General features: G+C 42.1%; 2 protein-coding genes across 2 annotated transcripts in view; one reads left to right on the plus strand and one right to left on the minus strand.

Annotated features, from left to right (window-relative positions):
* Positions 1-9,533, plus strand: part of uggt2 (UDP-glucose glycoprotein glucosyltransferase 2) — a 31,034-nt gene extending 21,501 nt beyond the window's left edge. Inside the window, exons 30-40 of the mRNA XM_069702639.1 lie at positions 2,103-2,187; positions 2,306-2,388; positions 2,717-2,740; positions 5,784-5,888; positions 5,992-6,076; positions 6,171-6,353; positions 6,478-6,638; positions 7,245-7,359; positions 7,485-7,601; positions 8,149-8,311; positions 8,494-9,533. Coding sequence (XP_069558740.1) covers positions 2,103-2,187; positions 2,306-2,388; positions 2,717-2,740; positions 5,784-5,888; positions 5,992-6,076; positions 6,171-6,353; positions 6,478-6,638; positions 7,245-7,359; positions 7,485-7,601; positions 8,149-8,311; positions 8,494-8,519 — 1,147 coding nt within the window. The 3' untranslated portion in view covers positions 8,520-9,533. The remainder of the gene's footprint in view (positions 1-2,102; positions 2,188-2,305; positions 2,389-2,716; positions 2,741-5,783; positions 5,889-5,991; positions 6,077-6,170; positions 6,354-6,477; positions 6,639-7,244; positions 7,360-7,484; positions 7,602-8,148; positions 8,312-8,493) is intronic.
* Positions 9,534-10,672: 1,139 nt separating this feature from the next.
* dnajc3a (DnaJ (Hsp40) homolog, subfamily C, member 3a) lies at positions 10,673-19,794 on the minus strand. The gene is made up of 12 exons (XM_069702641.1): positions 19,582-19,794; positions 18,961-19,071; positions 18,721-18,845; positions 18,408-18,482; positions 16,549-16,701; positions 16,246-16,427; positions 15,457-15,576; positions 14,804-14,900; positions 14,601-14,721; positions 11,882-12,014; positions 11,268-11,416; positions 10,673-10,913 (listed from the first exon to the last, which is right to left on the minus strand). The coding sequence occupies exons 1-12, from the start codon at positions 19,661-19,663 to the stop codon at positions 10,759-10,761; spliced, it is 1,503 nt and encodes a 500-aa protein (XP_069558742.1). The 5' UTR covers positions 19,664-19,794; the 3' UTR covers positions 10,673-10,758.
* Between the last annotated feature and the right edge of the window lie 563 nt (positions 19,795-20,357).

The following is a 20,357-nucleotide window of genomic DNA, read 5'->3' on the forward strand; positions in this document are numbered from 1 at the left end:
GGTAGGAGGAAAGGGTTGCTATTACAGAGAAGAGTGGAGGGATGATTCAGCTGGTCACCTGTCATGCCATCCACCTCAGACTGGAGAATAGCAGCAGCAGAATGTGTTTTAGTTAGGATGGCGTAGGTGTCAAATGCTGCATATGCTAGACTGAGTGAGCTGGTGGTGTCTAATTTCCCTGGATGAACAGAAACATTATTGTTTTTGGGGTTGGTTTAATAGATTTCCCTCAAAAAATACAACTATCCTTGTCTTGCTTTCTTTTAATTCTGCACTTTTACTTTAATTAAAATGTAGTTTGGTACTTTCTGCTTACATCTCAAATTAAATTCTTCTTTTTCAAGCTCATTATATCAAAACGAAGAATGCTAGTCTCTCACGGGCAAGTGGTGATTATCCCAACCATGTATGTGAGTCTGCATTGGCAGCTGTAGTGCACCATACTTATTGTCCCTACAATCACACATACTGTCCTCTCTGGCCATCGTCACATAAGATTTAGGACACATACAGCCCCTGGTTCCTCTGGAATCATATCAGACAACCAAGATTTATCCCCCAATCCTCCAGGTGAACTTAAGAGGTGATGTCATTTTTCACCTTGGCAGTGTCATTATTCTTGTGGTTAGCGGCACTCTGCTCTGGTTAGGTGGCCGATCAGAGCGTAGTGGGTGTGTCTGCGCCCCCCCCCCCCCCCCCCCGTCCCAGAGTGTGCGTTTTCCTCTTGCACCCTGCACCTCGCCGTGACAGCGATGAATGAGATGGCCGGCTCGCCTCTCCTCAGAATAGGGATACAGATTGATCTCTGGTGCTTTCTAACACGAGCCCTAAAGACTGATTTGCACCGGTGACAGCAGAAAGGGGCAAAACACAAGTCGCACTTGAGTATGGGGGAGGGAAATGTGCTTTGGGTCCAATAAGGAGGGGGGCATTTATCATAGTGATACGGTTAGATTTTTTTTTTGCCTTTAGTAAGCGTTGGGGTTGTAATGGCTTGCCGGGCATCGTAGCCTATTGCTCATATCTGCCTGAAGTTTGCTCTCTGGTGTTTCACCATCGGACCATGCAGATTCTGCCTGCCAAAATACATTCTCTCCAGGGCAAATCAGCCCTAAAACAATTACATTGAAAGGCTGCGTTACACAATCAATACTGTACAGACTTTCTCATTAAATCTCCCAGTATATATACAGTATGGCTGGGAAGTAGTGATGGGTAAAATAATGGTAAGGTGATTCTTAATGATGATGGAGGGTAATGAATCTGGTCAGAGTGTGACTCTGGCAGCTGTCCAGATATCCACTTTTAAGTCACTGTCTGTCCATTAGTTGTTGTTGTCTCCTTCATGACTGGAGCCTGTAGTGTATATTTTTCTCACTGATGCTTTGGGTAAAACATGAGGCTCAACCTCAGTCTTTGACACAAAACCATATTTCACTTTAATGGTGGATTCAAGGGCTCTCGTAAAAAGCAAATCTAAGTCAGACTGAGATTTAGTTCAGTTGTTCTCTAAGATCTAATAGCTTAGATGTAATGTATATATGTGGAGGCTTTAAAGGAGCATTTCCACAGATTTGTTCTGTCTTTTGCTTGCTAATACAATGCATTCAGTAAATTTGATTACCACTCTGAAATAGATTATTTTTTACATATGTTTTAATTACAGTTTTGTTGTTTTTTGCATTGATCCTTTAGATCTGTTTTCTCTTTCTTTTTTTTAAGCCACTATATTACTGACCCCAATTCCAAAATATTTGCAAAGGTTCTTTCTTCTAAGGAGGAGGCTAATATCAAGATGGGATAAATATGTTGTTGAATTGCCGTTTTCCTGAACAGTACTTAAAATATGACGTGCTAGAAAAGGTCACAAATAATGATGTTTGGGAAAGATTTGAATTCCTATTATTTAATAATGAAGGTAATTTGATGTAATTAATGCAGATTTGACAGCACATTTTGTTAATGTGCTGTGTGCCGGTCTCAAAGTGGGCTTTTACTTGCCTTAAGACTAACTGGTTGCCGATCCATCAGTGGAACATCATAAGAATTGATTTGTACTCGCAGACAGTAAGTGTTTCCTCACTCTTTATCCACTTGTTCAGGCACGATGGAACAGATTCCCCGGCAGATGCCGGTGACGTCATCGTCGTGCTGAACAGTTTCCACAGGAAGATAATCAAAGTCAGGGTGAGTGTGTTTCTTTGATCTACGTTCTGTAGATTAGTTGCTGAACATTATACAGCGAAGTAGTAATAAATAGAACAAGTTGGAACATAATTGTTTTGTGTCTTCTTTGTTGTTACAGGTACAGAAGAAGGCGGAGAAGATCAGTGAAGATATTTTAAGTGAAACTAGTGAAAGCAAAGGCATATGGGACTCCATAGCAAGGTGAGTAATCTGTTCTCAAATGCAACGAGAATGTAGTTGTCGTTTGTTCGTAGGTTTAAAACCTCCTCCAGCTGACAGGCGGAAACTATTATGAACTCATTGATTGATGGGTTTTCTGATGTGCCGTCCGTTACAATTAATACAATTATACACTGCGGTTTCAGGAGATCTTACTCCACCCCTGGGTCCCGACTGCAATATTACGCTGTAAGATCTAGTCTTGCAAAAAATATGTGCTTCTGTAGGTATGTGTGTGCATTTGTGTGTTTTCCCCGACACCTCCTAACTGTGTGATCCTGTCTCCTCAATTAACGCTTGCTGTGTGAAGTGTTTGGAGCACTTTTGAGAAAAGGTAGGCAGATTTGCTGAACCTATTTAACACCTAAAACTTCTTTTTCATATTTGTTAGCATGCAGTGTTCATCGGTTGCTTTCAGTTGTTGTGCCACTGTCCTACGTCTTGTTATGAATAAGAATCAGACTAAATTGTATGTTCTAACTGTAATAGCGTGGAGAGCTCTTTAAATGTGAAATTTAAATATTGAAGATTGTATTTGTTTATTATAATTAGAATATAAACAAGACTACTGGTTGTGTTGTAGCCTATATATATATATATATATATACGTGTGTATATATACATATATATACACACGTGTGTGTGTGTGTGTGTATTCATGCATAACTGCATATGTTCTCAAACATATGTGCTATTCACACTTGCACATAAGCATACACATACTGTGTTTTAAGCTGTTATATAAATTCAGAAATCGCCTCTATAACTCAAAAACTGCCCTTGAATGTATCGTGGCTCAGAAGATGAACTGATTTGCAGAGTTGTCATGATGAGGACGGCGTCCGTGGTGGAGAAACGGATCGTGTTTTACCTGTAACGGTATGCCGTGTGGTTAAAAGTGTTTTAGTGGTTACAGGGTGGTGAATGATTGAATATGACAGATAAACCCTTTTGAGTGGACCCAGCTGGAGGCAAACAGAAGTAGTTTGGTTTGGTTGGTGTTGTCTACAGCTCAGGATTTATCCAGAGCTCTGTGGACCCTTCCAGAGGTCCAGATTATCTTGGGTGAGTCAGCCAGACGGGCTCTCACCTGACCCTCCAAAGCTGCTTATCTGGGGGACCCTGTTGTTGTGCTGCAGGCCCTTCATAATGACTGGTTTAGTCATGGCAGGAAGTCGGCATCCCCAGACCTCCCTGACGTGTGGCGACTACCCAGAAGCCAACTGCTCCACTGTAAAGAGGCACACTTTGAGTACAAAAGAGTACAGAGAGATTTTCAAAACTACAAAATGGTTAAAAAAAAAAAAAAAAAAAAAAAGTGTGGATAGTCGGGGTGGCATTGTTGGTTTTGTGTTGTTTGGATGTGACTTGCTTACCAGTTAGACTCTTTAATTTGTGTGTCTGAGACTTGGTTTTAGAGGACGTTTGGAGACGAACAGTGTTGCCCCCCGCCCGCCCTCTCCTCCCTTCACACCTCCCTCTCACTCGCTGGTGTCTTCCTGGAGACACGAGGCCTCGGCTGTGGTTGTAATTGAGTGTGGGAGAGACAGTGTGGGAGAGACACTCCTTCCCACATCAGCAGTCTGTTACAGACAAGGACACACAGACACATCTACCCTCCAGCACAAGTCTGGAATTCTGTCCACTAAAATGTGCCTTGCATCACGAGCTCTTTAATAGCGGTGTGTTGAAGGACTCCGTGGAGAGCGAGTCCTCTGGATTTTTCTCTCATCTCTGCTGTTATCTCAACATAAAACCACTTTAGTCAACCTGCGAACTTTAAAAAAATATATATATTTTAACTATTAAATCCATTGACTCTGACTGAAAGGTAATGCACTGACTCGATGGGCACTATCTTCAAATGGGAACTGTAAAGTGAAGCATTGTGCCATTTTCCCTCAGGCATCAGTGTGCATCACGGTGGGAGGCGGGGCTCCATGAATGACCACATTTCAGGCACCATTTTCTCTACTAATTTCATCCCTCTGACTGGTGAAGGCAGACCCAGATTACTCTCCAAAAATCAAAAATCATTCTATTTTCACGTCTATTATCACATTTGAGAAACTGCAAGTCGTGAGTTTTTAACAGTCCATTATCATGATTGTTCATACATATTTCTAATGATCAGCTACGCAATTAATTGACTGTGTTGCACTACTAGACTCGCATGCAGTTCACTCAGTTCCCTAAAAAAATTACATCATTTAAACTCCTTTCTTTCCAAATGTTCTGGCAAAATGGCTCCAGAAACACCACATTTTTAATTATGTTGTGATGTGTTAGAGCAAGTTAATGGATATTCAAAATGATGTGATTAAATGTGCAGCCACATTAAGGGCTTAAACAGACGTTGATTACTTGGTTCTCCAGAAGTTATGCTGTTTTTGCATCGAGCCTGACCAGACCAAATTTTTATTTGAACCTTTATTAATTAATTCCAGTGTAATACATTAGTAATGTTGCTTGTAAGTGGATAATGTCCAAACCAAGTTGAAAATAATCCCCAGAAATGTGTCTAAAACACGGTGACCCCAAGACATTCAGTATTAAATATGAATTTAATAGAAAGCAAATGGGCTGCTGTGCATTGAGTTACAACTTTGCATGAATATGAGTCTCCCTCAAGAGAGACTTTCTACACTATTCCCTAACGGTCAGTATTTATACCATGGTGAGGAGAGCACTGCTTCTGAAGGCGGGGATGAGAGGAGCTGATGTCTTTAGCATCATTTTTTATCAGCAAGTAACAAAGTTAATTATGTATTTTTTCCGGTGTGCCACCTGCATCCAGCTGCAAATATACAAAATCATTCATCCAGCTAACAAAATACCAAATTAGTGCACAGCAACATAAAAAAAAACAGTGAGTATTTCACTTGACTGGACATCGGACGCAGCTTGATTAAAAATAATAATAATAATAACACCCGATGCATTATGTTAATGTCTGTTACCAAAGATTTTGATCTTGTGACATCCTGCTCATTTAGAGCAGGTCATCTGTGCATAGACGTTACACAGATCTTATTTCTGGGGAGTCTATCAGAAAACAGAGTTGTTCACTGTGTCTGTTCTAAAACTTTATTTCAGCTCTCGGGATGATATTGATTGAAATTTGTTGATTTCTGAATCATTTCCATTTCTATCATTGTTATTTTATTGAAATAAAACACTTCATTTTGCCACCTAGTGTTGCATGGTTTGTTTGAAAATGTTTTCTGCTGTCTGATTGAAACTGCTATGACCGCCGGCTCTACAGAAGCATGGTGGCTACTGACTTAGTTTCCATTTATTCTGGCTTTATGAAAAAAAAAAAAAAAAATGCATCGGTGTGAACACGGCAGCCTCATGTATTGTTGTCTCATTCACAGCATCACAGGTGGCAGCTCAAAGAAGGATGACGGAGAGAAGAAAAAACAGGATGTTCTGAACATATTTTCCGTGGCCTCAGGCCATCTGTACGAGCGCTTTCTAAGGTCGGTCAATTTCACCTCACAAACACCAGCTTTCCTTTCAAGCTCTGTACATTTCAGCCCTGACCCTGCATCTAACCCCGCGGTGTCTCCGTCTCCGTCTCAGAATAATGATGCTGTCTGTCCTTCGTCATACAAAATCTCCAGTGAAGTTCTGGTTCCTCAAGAATTACCTGTCCCCCTCTTTCAAGGTACATTTTTTTGCACGTTACATAAAAGTTTTGTTACTCAAAAACATGCTTTTGTATTTGATGTTTTAATTTGTTTTACTTTCTGTGTATGTAGGAGACCATCTCTCACATGGCGGAGTCATACGGCTTTCAGTATGAACTGGTGCAGTACAAATGGCCTCGATGGCTCCACCAACAGACGGAGAAGCAGCGGATCATCTGGGGGTACAAGATCCTCTTCCTGGATGTTCTGTTCCCTCTGGCTGTGGACAAGATCATTTTTGTGGACGCTGACCAGGTAAAGCTCAAAATCAACCAACGTGGGAGAAAGCTACAGTGGTGGTGTGAAGATCAGATGAGATGTCAAAGTGTCATCAACCCTTTCCACACTCACCGAAGCCCTCCATCTCTCTCTGTTGCAGATAGTTCGGGCTGATTTGAACGAGTTGAGGGATTTAGACCTGGACGGGGCTCCTTATGGCTACACACCGTTTTGTGACAGCCGCAGAGACATGGACGGATATCGCTTCTGGAAAAGCGGATATTGGGCCTCACATCTTGGACACAGGAAATACCACATCAGGTATACTTCCTCTAAAGATATCACAAAAAGGCTGTTTACATTGGTGGGCTGGCAGCGATATTTTAGTATCCGATACAGAGCCATGGTATGAAATGATACATCATCATCATAAATATATTGTTCAGCTTCCTGTTGGGCTCGGTACATTGAGTTCTATTTCCGTCAATGTGATGGCTAATCAGGTGTCAGCCGGTGGATAAACAGAGAGCGCAGAACTTTCCACCTCACCGCTGGCTGATGGGGACGGAAAAAGAAAAGTCAGAGAACCACAGTGCTTTGATTGGATGCCAGTGAGGTGCTTAGCTCTGCGGGGCAGGACAAGAGCAGCGAGGATGAGAGAGGATGTGCTTCAGTGAGCTCAGGGAAAACACAAGGTGATGAATATCCACTGGGAGATCTAATCAGTGATGCGTTAAACTAAACAGTCCACACCTTTGGGTATATTAATGTGCCACGTTGGGTATAATTGTGAATATTCCCGGGGTATATATCATAACTTGAGTCCTTATTTTTATTCCTGCTGTCGTTCCAATGGGTTTTTTTCCTTTTGGGTTTTCTTACGCCGTCTTTCTACGTCTTCCATCTCTCCTCTCACATTTCATCCAGCGCTCTGTACGTAGTAGATTTAAAGAAGTTCCGTAAGATTGCAGCCGGGGACAGATTACGAGGACAGTACCAAGCCTTGAGCCAAGACCCCAACAGTCTGTCTAACCTGGACCAGGTAAATAACGGAGACGCCAGTACTGCATTTTATGATGTCGAGTTATCCGTTTTAGTACCTTCCATACTTTGTTAATATATCACTTTTGCAATGTACCTAAATATTTTGTTTTTGGACATTTTTAGGACCTTCCTAACAACATGATACACCAGGTGGCCATTAAGTCTCTTCCTCAGGAGTGGCTGTGGTGCGAGACGTGGTGCGATGACGCTTCCAAAGTCACAGCTAAGACTATCGACCTGGTTAGTCCCACTGCAGTACTGATTAGTAACGTGGAACGCTAACTGGCAGATTTGGGAATTGCTAAATAATTCGGCATCAAATCAAATTGCTCCTTTTATTTAAATAGTGAAATCTGTGTTGTCTTTATTTTCGTCCTTCGTTTGTGGATTGATGTGTTTATAAATATATAACACATTTCAGTTTTATTTGTTATAATCGTGAACTGTAGCTGCTGCAACACTGTCATTTAAGTGCATATTCACAGCCACTAATGTCTATGAGGCACTTGGCATTTAGGAGACAACTGAGGCGCAATCCTGCAGTGTCCTAAACTAATTTAGAGAAATACTGGATGGGTGCAGTGGACGGGAACAGGAAGCATCATCTCATTGGGGTGTAGGTCACCACTTGGTAATTCAGACATTAGACATGGACTAATGTCCTCTTAACAGAATTGAAAATCAAATTAGTCGATCACAGACAGTGCTGGCAATGACGGTCCGACTTGTTGTCGGAGTATCACTGGTGGCAAATGAGTGATGTGCTTCGTCTGCTTTTCTCCTGCAGTGCAATAACCCAAAGACCAAAGAACCAAAGCTAATGGCTGCAGCAAGAATCGTTCCCGAGTGGGTTGAATACGACAATGAGATAAAACAGCTGCTGAGACAGGTGCAGGATCAGGAAGACACGACGCAAACACAGACTTCCTCTCGCTCGCAACAGAAAAAAGGTAAACAAAGACAAAGGAAAAAAAATAATTAGTTTTTTGTTAGTCTAAAATATTTTCTTGTTTTTAAAGAACAGACAAGCTAAACTGTGACGTCCATCTGTTTTACTCCTACATGATTAATCTTGGCCAAACTGCTTCATCTCTTACCACTGTGCTCATCCCCCCCCCCACCCCCCGCACAGTTGACAACCAGCGTGATGAACTTTAGTGTGTGCCAGCACCATGCTGAAGAGGGAGGAGGGAGGCAGCACCTTCTGCACGCAGGCCACCTGTGAAGCTTGAAGACCGACAATCCCATCTAAACATAGCCAGTGTTACATCCTGAGCCAGAGGAGGAGGAGATATTTTCAGAGATGCCATGTCTGCTTCTGCAGCCAGTACATCTTCAAAAAAAAAAATCAACATGTGACGTAATTGTTAATTGCCAACCGTGAACTCGTGGTGCGCTACGACCTCTGCAGTCAGATCCACACAGAAAGAGGTCAAAAGCGCTCTATTAGATGTGTTTGAGGATAAATAGTTGGCACTGGTGATGTATGCAAAGAGACAAATAGCTAAAGGCACATTTCTAAGAATCAAATTCTTTTCTTTTTTTTTGTGTAAAACTTTCAAAAAGCTTATATCTTTTAGGTTTTCTTAATTTGACATTATAAATAACATGAAGACTTTTATTATGCCTTTGAAATGCCAAACCACAGCCGAGACTGACATTTAACTGCTTTTAGATTTCACAAATTGCTTTAAAGTTACATCAAGCAAGGGCAGTTAGGATGAGGAACAGACAGCCAACCGTTCGCTAAACCCCGCCTCCGACTGATGACTGTCCAATCCTAGCTTAGCAACTGTAACTAAGCTTGGCAAGGCCAGGCTATAACAGCGTTGTCTTTTGGAGAATCATATCATATCTTTTTTAATTTTTTTTAGCTGAGCTAAAACCAAAAACGCAAGCAGGAAGTTGTACAGAATTATTTAAACTTTGCATTTGTTTAACTTAAATGTGCTGTAAGCGATACTGTTTTTGTTTTTTTAATAAGTGATAAATAGAGGTCTGAAAAAACGAGGCCACTGCGGTAGCAATACCATCACAGGCCACCAGGGGTTCGCTCCAAAAAGCGTCTGTTACCATAAACTCCCATTTAACTTTTCTCAGTAAATAAATCTTTTCCACAAGTCATTGGAGCATTATTTGCTGAATTCACTCATGGTGGTCCCTCTAAAATATGGTCACTTCCTTACTTATAAACCAATCACAAACAGCATCCTCCCCGCTGATCTAATCTAGGACCAGCCCCGCGGAGGTTAAAGAAGACAGGAAGTTAGCCAAATCATTTTAGTTTTTCTGGCGGTAAATTAATCTATAATGTTTAATAATCCTACAAAGGTGTTCAAGAACACTTTCTGTTGTTCTGAAACGATCCCTACAATCCTCAAAGACTTAAAAAAAAAAAAACTTTACTCCGCTGAATGACAGAGATTGAAACTTGTTTCCCAAGTAGCACCTCTGTTTTTACATCAAATTAAAGATGGCAGCCCGTCTGATACCGAGATGGAAAAATAACGTGTTTAAGTTTGAATTAAAACACATCCACGATCAGGACTTTGGAAACAGGTTAAAGTGTTTATCAGGATGGTAAAACGGCTGTAGCTGAGGGGGCGGGGCTTGATGAACAAGTTGACTGTCAGTCAGCAGGCCAGGCTAAACTTTAATCATAATGGATCAAAGTATCCTCATTTGCACACTTGAGGAGCTTAACTTATGTTTACACGCTATGTTCATTCAGCTTCACTGTACTCACTTTCTAGAAACATCTATTTAAATTCCACAATGAACCAGTGTTTTCGTCTCAGGAATAAACTCAACAGTATTTTTTTTTTTTTCTTACCGTCTTAAACGTCCATTTCAAAGATAGGAGCTGGAAGACTGCTCTCAGGGCATCTTATCTTTCACTGTGCGGTCAAAGAGAAATGTTTATATTACTGTTTGGTGGAAAAAAATAAATCTTTGCTACAAAAGCTGAGAAGTCTGTTCGGTATGTTTGAAGGCCTTTTCACAGCGTGACCAAGAGAGTCACAAGAAGCACCATCTCTCAAATCACACCTTCAGCCCAAGTAGCACTCGGAGTTCAATTTAATGTACATAAATAACTCTTTATTTACAGTTCAGAAAAATCTCCATTCATATCAAAAATAGTAGTGTACTTTTTCTACAAATAGAATTTTACGACTGGATGTGCAGTACATGGGAAGGATGGAAGTGTCCAGATAAAAAATTGTTTTAACACTTGACAGATAAAAGCTGCTTCACACAAGGCAGATATTTGTTAGCATGGCAACAGGCCTTCCCAGGTCGGAAATCAAAGACGCATCTTTACTTAAAGAGCCAACATTCCTCATGCCAGCGATCTCCCTCTTAAATAGGGAGGAACGGGAGAAACTCCCACTTCAACTCAGTTGAAGTTGAATTTAAAGTTAAAGGGGCCCGAGCCGAACGGGTTGAAACCCTGGAAGCCGTGGTGACCTTCCTGGAAGTGATGATGGTGGCGACCCTGCTGGCTCTCTGGGTCCAGGGGGTCTTCTCCCTGGTCGAACTTGGTCCTCATCTCTGGAAAACACACACCGATTGTCAGAACTGAAAAACACACTTTTCTTTTTTTTAATAGGAGTTTAATTTATATCATTGCAGCCATATTTTCTGTCAATGTTTTAAAATTGCGGGGGGGGGGGGGGCAGGAATTGTCAAAAGGAACAAATAATATGTATTAACATCCGGTAAACATTTAAAGAAATGCATAATACTAAATGTGATTAATTTATGCTGGTAAGTGTGGATGGTGTTATCAATAAAGCAAAACTGCAGATCTACATAAGATGCTGAAATACAAATATGTGCTATATATGCAGGTATTGGGCAAAACTTGTACTACATTATGGTTATGAAACAGACCGCACACTTTACCTGGATCAGTGAGAACTTCTTTAGCCCGAACGATGTCTATGAACTTCTTCTCCGCCTTCTTCTTTTCCTGTAGATCCTGGAAGTTGTCCGGGTGCCACTGTTGTGCCAGTTTCCTGTAGGCTTTGATAATCTCCTTTTTCTGGGCAGTTCTGCGACAACGGGAGGGGGAGAGGAGAGGAGGGGGGAATTATCAGCACATTTGTAGAAGATAAGAGCAGCTTCTCTTTCCTTACTTTACACATAAGCTGGACCTAAAAATACTCGTCCAAGTGGAAGGGTTAGCTCTCCGGCTCCTGTGTGATGAACCGTGTAATAACTAAGAGCTTCAATTTGTCTTCCATCTTGAATCAATCAGTGCTTTTGAACAACAACAAAAAAAAGTTTGAGATAAATTATGCAATATTGGAAGGTAGCAGGGCTTTTTTTTTTTTATGGAGCAGTGACCTTAAAAACCTTAAAGTTAAACATAAATTGCTTTCCGACTCGTTGAAAAGCGACTCCCTGGAAAAATACCGCAGCTCTCCGATCTCCCAGACGATCCGTTTAATTCTCCCGTCCAAACTACACCTCTAAAACCCGCGTCGAATTTCCCAAATCCAGTGATCAGTCCGCACCTCTTCACTCCCAGGATCTTATAGTAATCCCTCTTCTGAGACTGCTTGAGGAGTCGCTGAGTTCGTTCCAGGCCTTCTTTGATCTGACGGTCATTCTCGCTGTGTTTCGCTGCCGTCTCGTAGTCTCTGACAGCTGGAAGAGAAGAAAGCAGAGATGGGATCACCATTTCTTTTTTTTTCATTCAAAGTGAAGTACAGTATGTAAAGATTGTTCTTCAGTTGTGAGAACACGTTAAAGCTTTAAAACCTCGTGGGAAGCTTCCATCTTCCAATAGCGGTCTTTGAGCAAGGCACTGAACCCATTCATGTCATGGGGGGTTGTGCTGTCTGCACCAGAGCCTCCACTCAGATGAAAAAAAAACAACAAAAAAATAATCCACTTGACTCAGCTGACAATAACTGGCTGAGGCGACCAATAGCAAAGCCCGTTCGAGGGCAACGTACGCACTCATAGAACCGGAGTTGTGTCCAGTAACTACTATTTATTTCTCACTGCGAGTGACCGTGCAGGAGATTGTTATTGTTAAGAGTTATTTAAATATTAAGCACAATTATAGCAGCTGACTTTGCGCCAGAAACACGACACGGTTCCCAGTTTATTTTCTAGGACACATTTCCCCCCCTCGAAAAAAATAAATAAATACCAGCAACTTGCTTTATGCTGCCTTTATTGAAATGAGCCTTCCACTTGTACGCCAGTAAAAACAAAGGAGAACTGCGGCTGACGGGAGCGTCTTCCGTTTCTAGTCAGAAATTTACATTTTGTCAAGTTAACACAAAGCAGGACTTAAAATCACATCGGCTACTTCTTCTGAAATGTTGTCATATTTCTCTCAAGTTAAATAACTGCTTAAGTGAAGTACTGCGTTAAAGAGCACATTTTAATCTACAGTTGAAGCTTAGTGAAACTGTTTTGTTGGAGAGATTATCTTCTGGAGTGAAGTTTGGCATGTAAAGTTTAAAGTCAGATTAAATATATATTTTTTTTTTTTTTACAAAAATCGCTCCACCATTAAAAAAAAAAAAAAAAAAAAAAAAAAAACTATTGTTGCCAGAATTATTGTTGCTGTTGAGTTTTGTTTTTTTTAAATATAAAGTTCGGACATGCGTAGTGTTACATCACTGGAGTCCTTCTTGTAACTCCTGAAGTAAAACCACAGATGCATTGAGCTGCATCACCTTCACATCACGTTGCAGCAGCTCCGGGCTGCTAATGCCGCTCTGACGCTTGTTCGCTCTGCGAGGTGGACTGAGGTGAATTTAACACCCACGTGTACCGACAGTTTAAAAGCCCCCCCATGAGGTCTGGCATCCCCCACCCGCTGATGTGTTCATGCCGGGTTAACGGCTCGGCTCAGCCAGCATCTCCTGCGGCTGCAGCCCTGACGGGATGTCGGTGATGGACGCGTTTCCTCTCGGCCTCGCCTGACGACGCACTGATGCTTATTGTGGGTTTAATTGGATATCTGTGCTTATTTTTATTTTTTTTAATCTAATATGTTAAGGATTTGTTTTCTAAATCTAAAATAACACTGAATGATAAACCATTACGGCCGGGCGGCGTTCAAAAACGGTCGAGACCTGGACCATCAAACACTTCTACGAGTTGTTAGCGGAGATCAAACTAAATAAAACATCACTTCAGCTTTGTGACACGAAGCTGAAGTGAATATTGTGATTACATAGAAACATATTGAACCTCCCGTCTGCATTCGATGACTTCACGTCTAGATTTCTTCAACTTCTCTGGTCCATCTCGTTCTACACGACGCTTCTCCAAGCGTTCTTTTAAAGTTCGTGGCGTTAAACGTTCATATATTCAGAATTCACAGGACTCTTGGTATTCAAAGGAGGTCACGAATTTTGTTTTCATTATAAATCTTCCAGTGTTTTTGGCTACTATCGGACGAACCCTCATAATTAATAATAAAAGAAGCCTTTGGTTTGGGTAATACTTCGCCGATCTGCCTGCAAACATGCCCAGATGGTTCGCAATCACTTTTCAAACTTAATTGGCAGAGACGAACACAAAACGCAAGCGGGAACTTTGACAAGAACATCCATCGCTGTGGAAGCAGAACATCAGGTGACAGGTGAAAGGGAGAGTGGGAGACTATTTCGGGGGATTTCACCAGCTGCCATCATTTCTGCAATTTGACAACGGATAGAGAAGAGACAGCTGTTTCAGACTACACGTGGAGCCGAGTCAGGCGATTTACACCAAACACCAAGTGGCCACTTTACAGGGTACATCTATGAAATGTATTTTAATCTGAAACAAGGTTTTAAAACCGGTCATTATAAACTCCATAATGAGGCAGATTTGTTACACTGAATGACATCAGAGTGTTCAGGTGTACCTAACAAAGTGGTCACGGAGTGCAGACTGCAGTCTGGTTTTTAAGTGTTGAATTTTAACAGACAGACTTAGTTAAATTACAAAATACAGATTTTTTTCTTCCCACTATAACACTCGGCAGCAAGAGCCGAAGTGCTTTTTCACAGCACTCAAGCCGAATGAACGCAACGAAGAGCGTATGTGAGCATCGCGACCGGCGACGCCGTGGAAATGGTTCCCGTGTCCTGCTCACCACCGGCTCATTAAAGTGAAGCAGGTTCGCGACAGTTAGCTCAACTGCGCCAGCCCAAACCTCCGATGACCTTCCACTCTCAGCACCTAAACCCTCCGGGAACAAACGGCGACGTCCGACGGGCTCACCTTCCTCGTACTCTTCCTCTTGGACGTAGGCCTCGGCTCGGTTCTTCAGCGCGTCAACGTTCTCCGGGTCCGACTGGAGGACTTCGCTGCACACGGAGATCGCTCTGCTGGCCTGCTGGCCCTGGTGGTCACGACACAAACACAAAAGTGAGCTGACGCATGCGGCGGATTGCATGCGGCGGATTGCATGCGGCGGGTCTCACCTGCGCCAGTGCGTGGCAGATTCTCTGCTTGGCAAGGAGGGAGAAATGAGGCTCGGTCTTCATCACGGCCTCATATTTGCTGACTGCGTCTTCATACCTGAACGAGTACGAAACAGGTCGGAGTTTCAACAACACGGTGAATGCAGCATGGATCACTGCACCCCCCCCCCAAAAAAAAAACAATCAAAAAAACCATCCCGCCACCATGTTATAGTCTTGTGAATATGATGCCCTGTGCGTATGTTAAACATGACGTGACATCCATTCACATCAAGATGGGATTTGCACGGCCGTCAGTAAAAGCAGGAAGTGGGAGTGCTTAAGGACAAGAAAGCAGTCAATCTTCAGCTGATGCAATCCCGGCTGTTCGGACGGGATATTATACAAGATTTACGGGGATATACAATTGCCTGAACACGCACATATTTGTACTTCTATCTTTCTGGGGACTGCCGACTGACATAATGCCTCCCTTTCGCCCCCGAACCATCACAAATGAATGTATAACACACAACTCCACGACCCGATCCTCATACAGCCCCGTTGAGGGTCGGTGGTTCAGGAAGTGACGACTGGACCAAATGTCCTCACTCCCAAGATCCAACACTCAAACTTGTCCTCGCATAGATAGCTAAACAAACACACACACACACCTCTGCTCCTGGATGAGTTCCTCTGCAGACTGGATCTGTTTGTTGAGCTTCTTGACCTGCTTGTAGTGGTTGTAACACTGCTTGTGATCAGGATCCAGCTTCAGGCACTCGCGCACTTCACTGCAGATCAAAGGAGAGGAGGACGAGGGTGAAAAGGCTAAACTACCATTTTACCTCCTGTGCTACAGCGCCAACAGACACGGTGGACAAAAACAAGTAGGAAGAACAAGGTGTGGTCATTTGTGAAGTTATAGTCTTTGTATTGTTTTTAAACAAAGAACCTTTATCTCTTTATTCTTTTTTTTCCTAATGTACATTTTCTGTGTAGCATGTGACCTTGACATTTTGCTTTTATACATTTTTAACTTGCGACATTATATTGAGCAGTGTTCAGTGTCTGACCTTGTAGCTATAATTACAAAGTCAGCAACGTACACAAATAATAAGAAATGTAATACAATTTACCAGCATGTGTCAGCTATTGAAGATCTGAAAATTATCATTTTAATAGGACCCACTTCCCCATAAAATATATTTTTTTAAATTGAAATATAAATGAGTGCCCCCCCCCTAATAACCTTTTTTGTTTACTTTGGAAGCCAAGTCAAATTACAAAAATCAGATGTAATCTATTAGATATGTGATTCTGCCACTTTTGTTTATTGGAGAAACAGCTTAGTACCGAGGAGGTTTTCATATAGTAACACGCTCTTTTATCTTTGTCCTTGTCAAAATCTAAAAACAGCATTGGAGTTTCCTCAATAAAAGTAATCGGCAAGGTGATCTTACTTGAGGGACATCTCATAGTCTCCAAGGTTATAGTAGATGGTGCTGAGCTTGTAGAAAGCCTGGGTGTTGTCGTTCCTTAACTTGGATGCAGCTTTAAGGTCGCTGATGGCCTTCCCCATCTCCCCCATTTGAATAAAACACTCCGCTCGCATCTCACGAGAAGTCACATCCCAAACGCAGGTCTGTAAACAGGTGAAATGATAACTCTTACAAACTGCAGTTACTAAACGATCCTCCGCAGTGACATGGACATCGTCATGCTCGCAAGAAAATCAAGCAACACTGACAAGACATTTCTTTTACCTCAATGATTGTGTCAAGCAGAGCAGCAGCTGTCATATAATCCTTGCTGTTGAAGCTGCTGCGTGACTGAGCCACCAGACGCTGAATTTCATCTGACTTTGTCAGCTGACTATCGGCTTCCCTGTCTTCTTTGTCGCTGGGGTTGGACTTCAGCTGGAAGAAATCAAGAGCAAAGCAAATACTCAAGAGTCATAATTAAATAGTACCTGGAGATGTGGATGTTAAACCACAAACTTAGTGTGCTTAAGAAAATCTGAATGTTTCTCGCCAATCGCTTCCAATATGAGCTCTTGTATATATCTGAAGAGATTTCTGAGTCAACTCCTGCTTCCTGTCAGCCGAACCTATCAGAGCAGTGCTTACCGTTCTCTAAACCCATTACATTATAATCATCCTCATCGTAGGGGTCATCATATTCACGAGAGCAATTTCAAATGATGACACATCCATTACAGATGGACCTGGCTGAGCTGAAGGCAAAGGGTAATGCACAAATATGATACATGAGGCCGATGCTGCGGACTGCTGACGCAGCAGGTCTCATCGGTCTCCGGAGGCCCAGCGGCTCTTTGCCCTTTTTGGAGGAGGCGGATCTCACTTGGTCAAAGACTTTATGTCCAAGAGAGCGAGTATTTAACTTCTATTTAAAGCCACTCATCATCCAGTTTCGCCGCCTGCAGCACATAACCCTCTTCCAGATGAACCAGCAGGGGTTCCACGTTACAGCCTCACCAACGACAAGACAGGACTAATCACTGAGCTCCAACCAAGACGTAATAAGATCAAAAGTGTACTGGTGAGTTCAAGAAAATTAAAATGTAAAAGGCAAAGAGCTAATAATCAAAACAGGCCTACGAGCTGCAGGCTCGATACAGGCTGGTGGCACGATGTCACATTAGAGCCCTTTTCCACGGCTCGTCTCGCCTCGAGCTTCCTAGCTAATGGTACCCCGGTACTGGCTCTGGATTTAGTGTTTCACTTTAGATAGTACCCCTGAATGCGGCGTCATTACTATAGCAACGCTGCACGAAACTGCCATCATGTAATCGTCAATGCGACACATGAAGTACTATCCACAAGTTTTCCGCAATGGACCCCCCCCTCTCCTCCTTCCCCCCAAAAAATGTGCGCAGTGGAGCTGAGCCGGTAACAGCAGTGGAAAAGGGGCTTATGTGAATTGTGCTTCCAAATCCCTACAACGAGGGCATTTATGTCTTCTGGGGATGGTATGAAACTTCAGTGTAAAAATGGTCCTTTTAGTGGAAAGATGCATTAGTGAGTTCCAGTGTTATTCCTTGGGGAACAGATCAAATGATGCCCGGAGGCCAAGTGAGGGTTCACTGCCAGTAATGATCTATATCTTACTGGATAACTTATGAATACACCGTTTTCCTTTTCTCTCGGGTCTTGCGGCGCTACAAGACTTTAATTTCCTTCTTTGGTTTCACTTTGCGTTTCGTTTCGTCCATTTAACCTGTCAACAACAAAAACTCTCACGTGTACCTTATAACTGTAACCACTGATAACGTGTATAATTACAATATCATACAGCAGAGAAAGCAAACATAAATAGCAAGAAACATAATCTTTAGAAGGAAAAATAAAGTTTCATTAAATGACATATCTGTCTAAATACATCCATGATGATGCGCTCGCCTCCATAATGATAAAATAAATCAAGAGGGCAGATTGTACAGAAAATCGTCACATCAAATAAGCTGTTAATTGATTGTCTTTATTTGTTATCATACTGAAAAAACTAATCCAGTTTCAGTACAACACCAGATCAACACTGACACCTCCTGGTGAACTCTGCTTACGTCACACTATTCAGTGTCCCAACATATTTCTGTACTTACCACCTTCTTGAAGTCACTCTCTGCTTCATCCAGCTTTCCCTGCTTTAGAAGAAGGTTTCCTCTCTGAAGCCGCGCCTGTTGAGACAGAAACAGTGAGAACTTGCTTTGCACACAACTATGCACTTGATTTCTCAGCACAGCTGAGACCAACTATAAAACATGCACTTCCTGCATATCTAAGCCTCATTTAAATCACTGGTGGAGATCTATTTCTCACCCGGCTCGGTCAAACCGGCAGAGCAACTCTGCAGTACGTCATAAAACAAAGTGAAGAGGAGTTTCTCCGGACCCAGCTGTAAAAACACTAACTCACAGACGTGAAGTCGGGTTTCAGTTCAATGACTCTGCTCAAATCTGGCAGCGCAGACTTTGACTTCCCCATCGCCAGAAACACCGTCGCCCTCCTGTAGTACGCCATGTAATTCTTGGGATCTCCATCTGGCAAGAGTGACAAAGAAAGTATGAACACGCAGGTTTCAAACTGTACTTCCTGATGCAAAAAAAAAAAAAAACAACAACAAGGCGAACATTTGTGTTTGTTTCTGTAACTCACCAACAGCTGCATGGAAATGAGACAGAGCATCAGCCAGCTGACCAGCAGCCAGCAGTTTCTTCCCCATCTCCATGTGGTTGTCCACACTACCATCCTTGCCACATGTAACCCCTGAAAACACACACACACACACATTAAAATGTTTGTGAAACATGTCCTAAACGGGACATAAGGACACGTATTACCTCACTTTCAAACTTTTCGCGTCACCGTCCGACCAATAAGAGCCGACACACGTGACTTTGACGCGTAGCTCGTATCGTCCCAAGTTAATTTTAGTTTTTTTTTTTTTTTGTGACGTTAATTTCTCTAAAAGTCACCAAAAAATAAATAAATAAATAAAAAGCAACTCTAGGCTCAAACAAACTGGTTAACTTCCTGTAAAATGAGAAGTTACAGTTATTTAGAAGTTTTCCTCGATGTAGCTTAGCTTAGCATCAGCTACTTGGCAGGCTGACGCGATGATTGACGTGAGCCTGTCACCGTGTCAGCTCGACCGGAACAGGTGATCGAAGAAGTTCACGTTAACGGCGTCGTTAAACAGCTGGTTAGGCAGCTACCATTAACCCGAATAGTAAAAAAAAAACAAAAACAAAAAACACAGCTGGTTCAGCTTCTTACCTTCATATCTCATATCCATCAAAACAAGAACATACGGGATGTAAGTAATTACTTTGTGAGCTATATGGTCAATGGAAACCATGATTACATGCGGATCTCGCGTATCCCGTGTCGTCACGTCCCCGCAGACTTCAGCTGATGTTGTTTAAACTAATGTTTTTCGCTTAATTCTCCACCGTCCCATGTGCTGCATCGCTCCCCCTTTAAAGCAGCACACTCAACTGACCGGGCGTGGGCGGCTGTGATTGGCTGCGTCGTTTGGAAAGCCACGCCCACATCTGCTGGCTCAACGGAGTGCAGCCACGGCAGCACAAAAAAAAAAAAAAAAAAAAAATAGCTGTCACCTTACTTGTAGTGAACTGAACTAGTCCTTCCGGCTGATTTATTATTAGAAATAATATCAAAAGATTGTTAAAAGTGAAGCAGCAGAACAGCATATAAATATGAGGGGTCATGAGATGATTAATGGGGAAAGAAAAGATGAAATATCTAAACAGTAACAACAATTGTTAGATTTATAGAATATAAAGTGTAATATTTACGTCTGAAATGCAAGAAGTATTAAAATGGAAACACGTAAGTCCCTAAAAATTGTACACAAGTACCGAATGAGTGACATACCAACACTGACATTTATCAAACAATATTTTAAGTTTGATAGTATAGTAAGTGGAAGTAAGTCTGCGGTTCAGTAGCTTAAACTCTATGAAATACGTGACATTTTTATGTTTCATGCAGCTGAAGTGATAGTTACTTTACATTTAAAACCTTCACAT

This window comes from Brachyistius frenatus, unplaced genomic scaffold, assembly GCF_029030835.1.
Source record: "Brachyistius frenatus isolate BFR_SWC_R1_liver_20210118 unplaced genomic scaffold, ASM2903083v1 Contig_42, whole genome shotgun sequence".
Classification (NCBI taxonomy): Eukaryota; Metazoa; Chordata; class Actinopteri; family Embiotocidae; genus Brachyistius; species Brachyistius frenatus.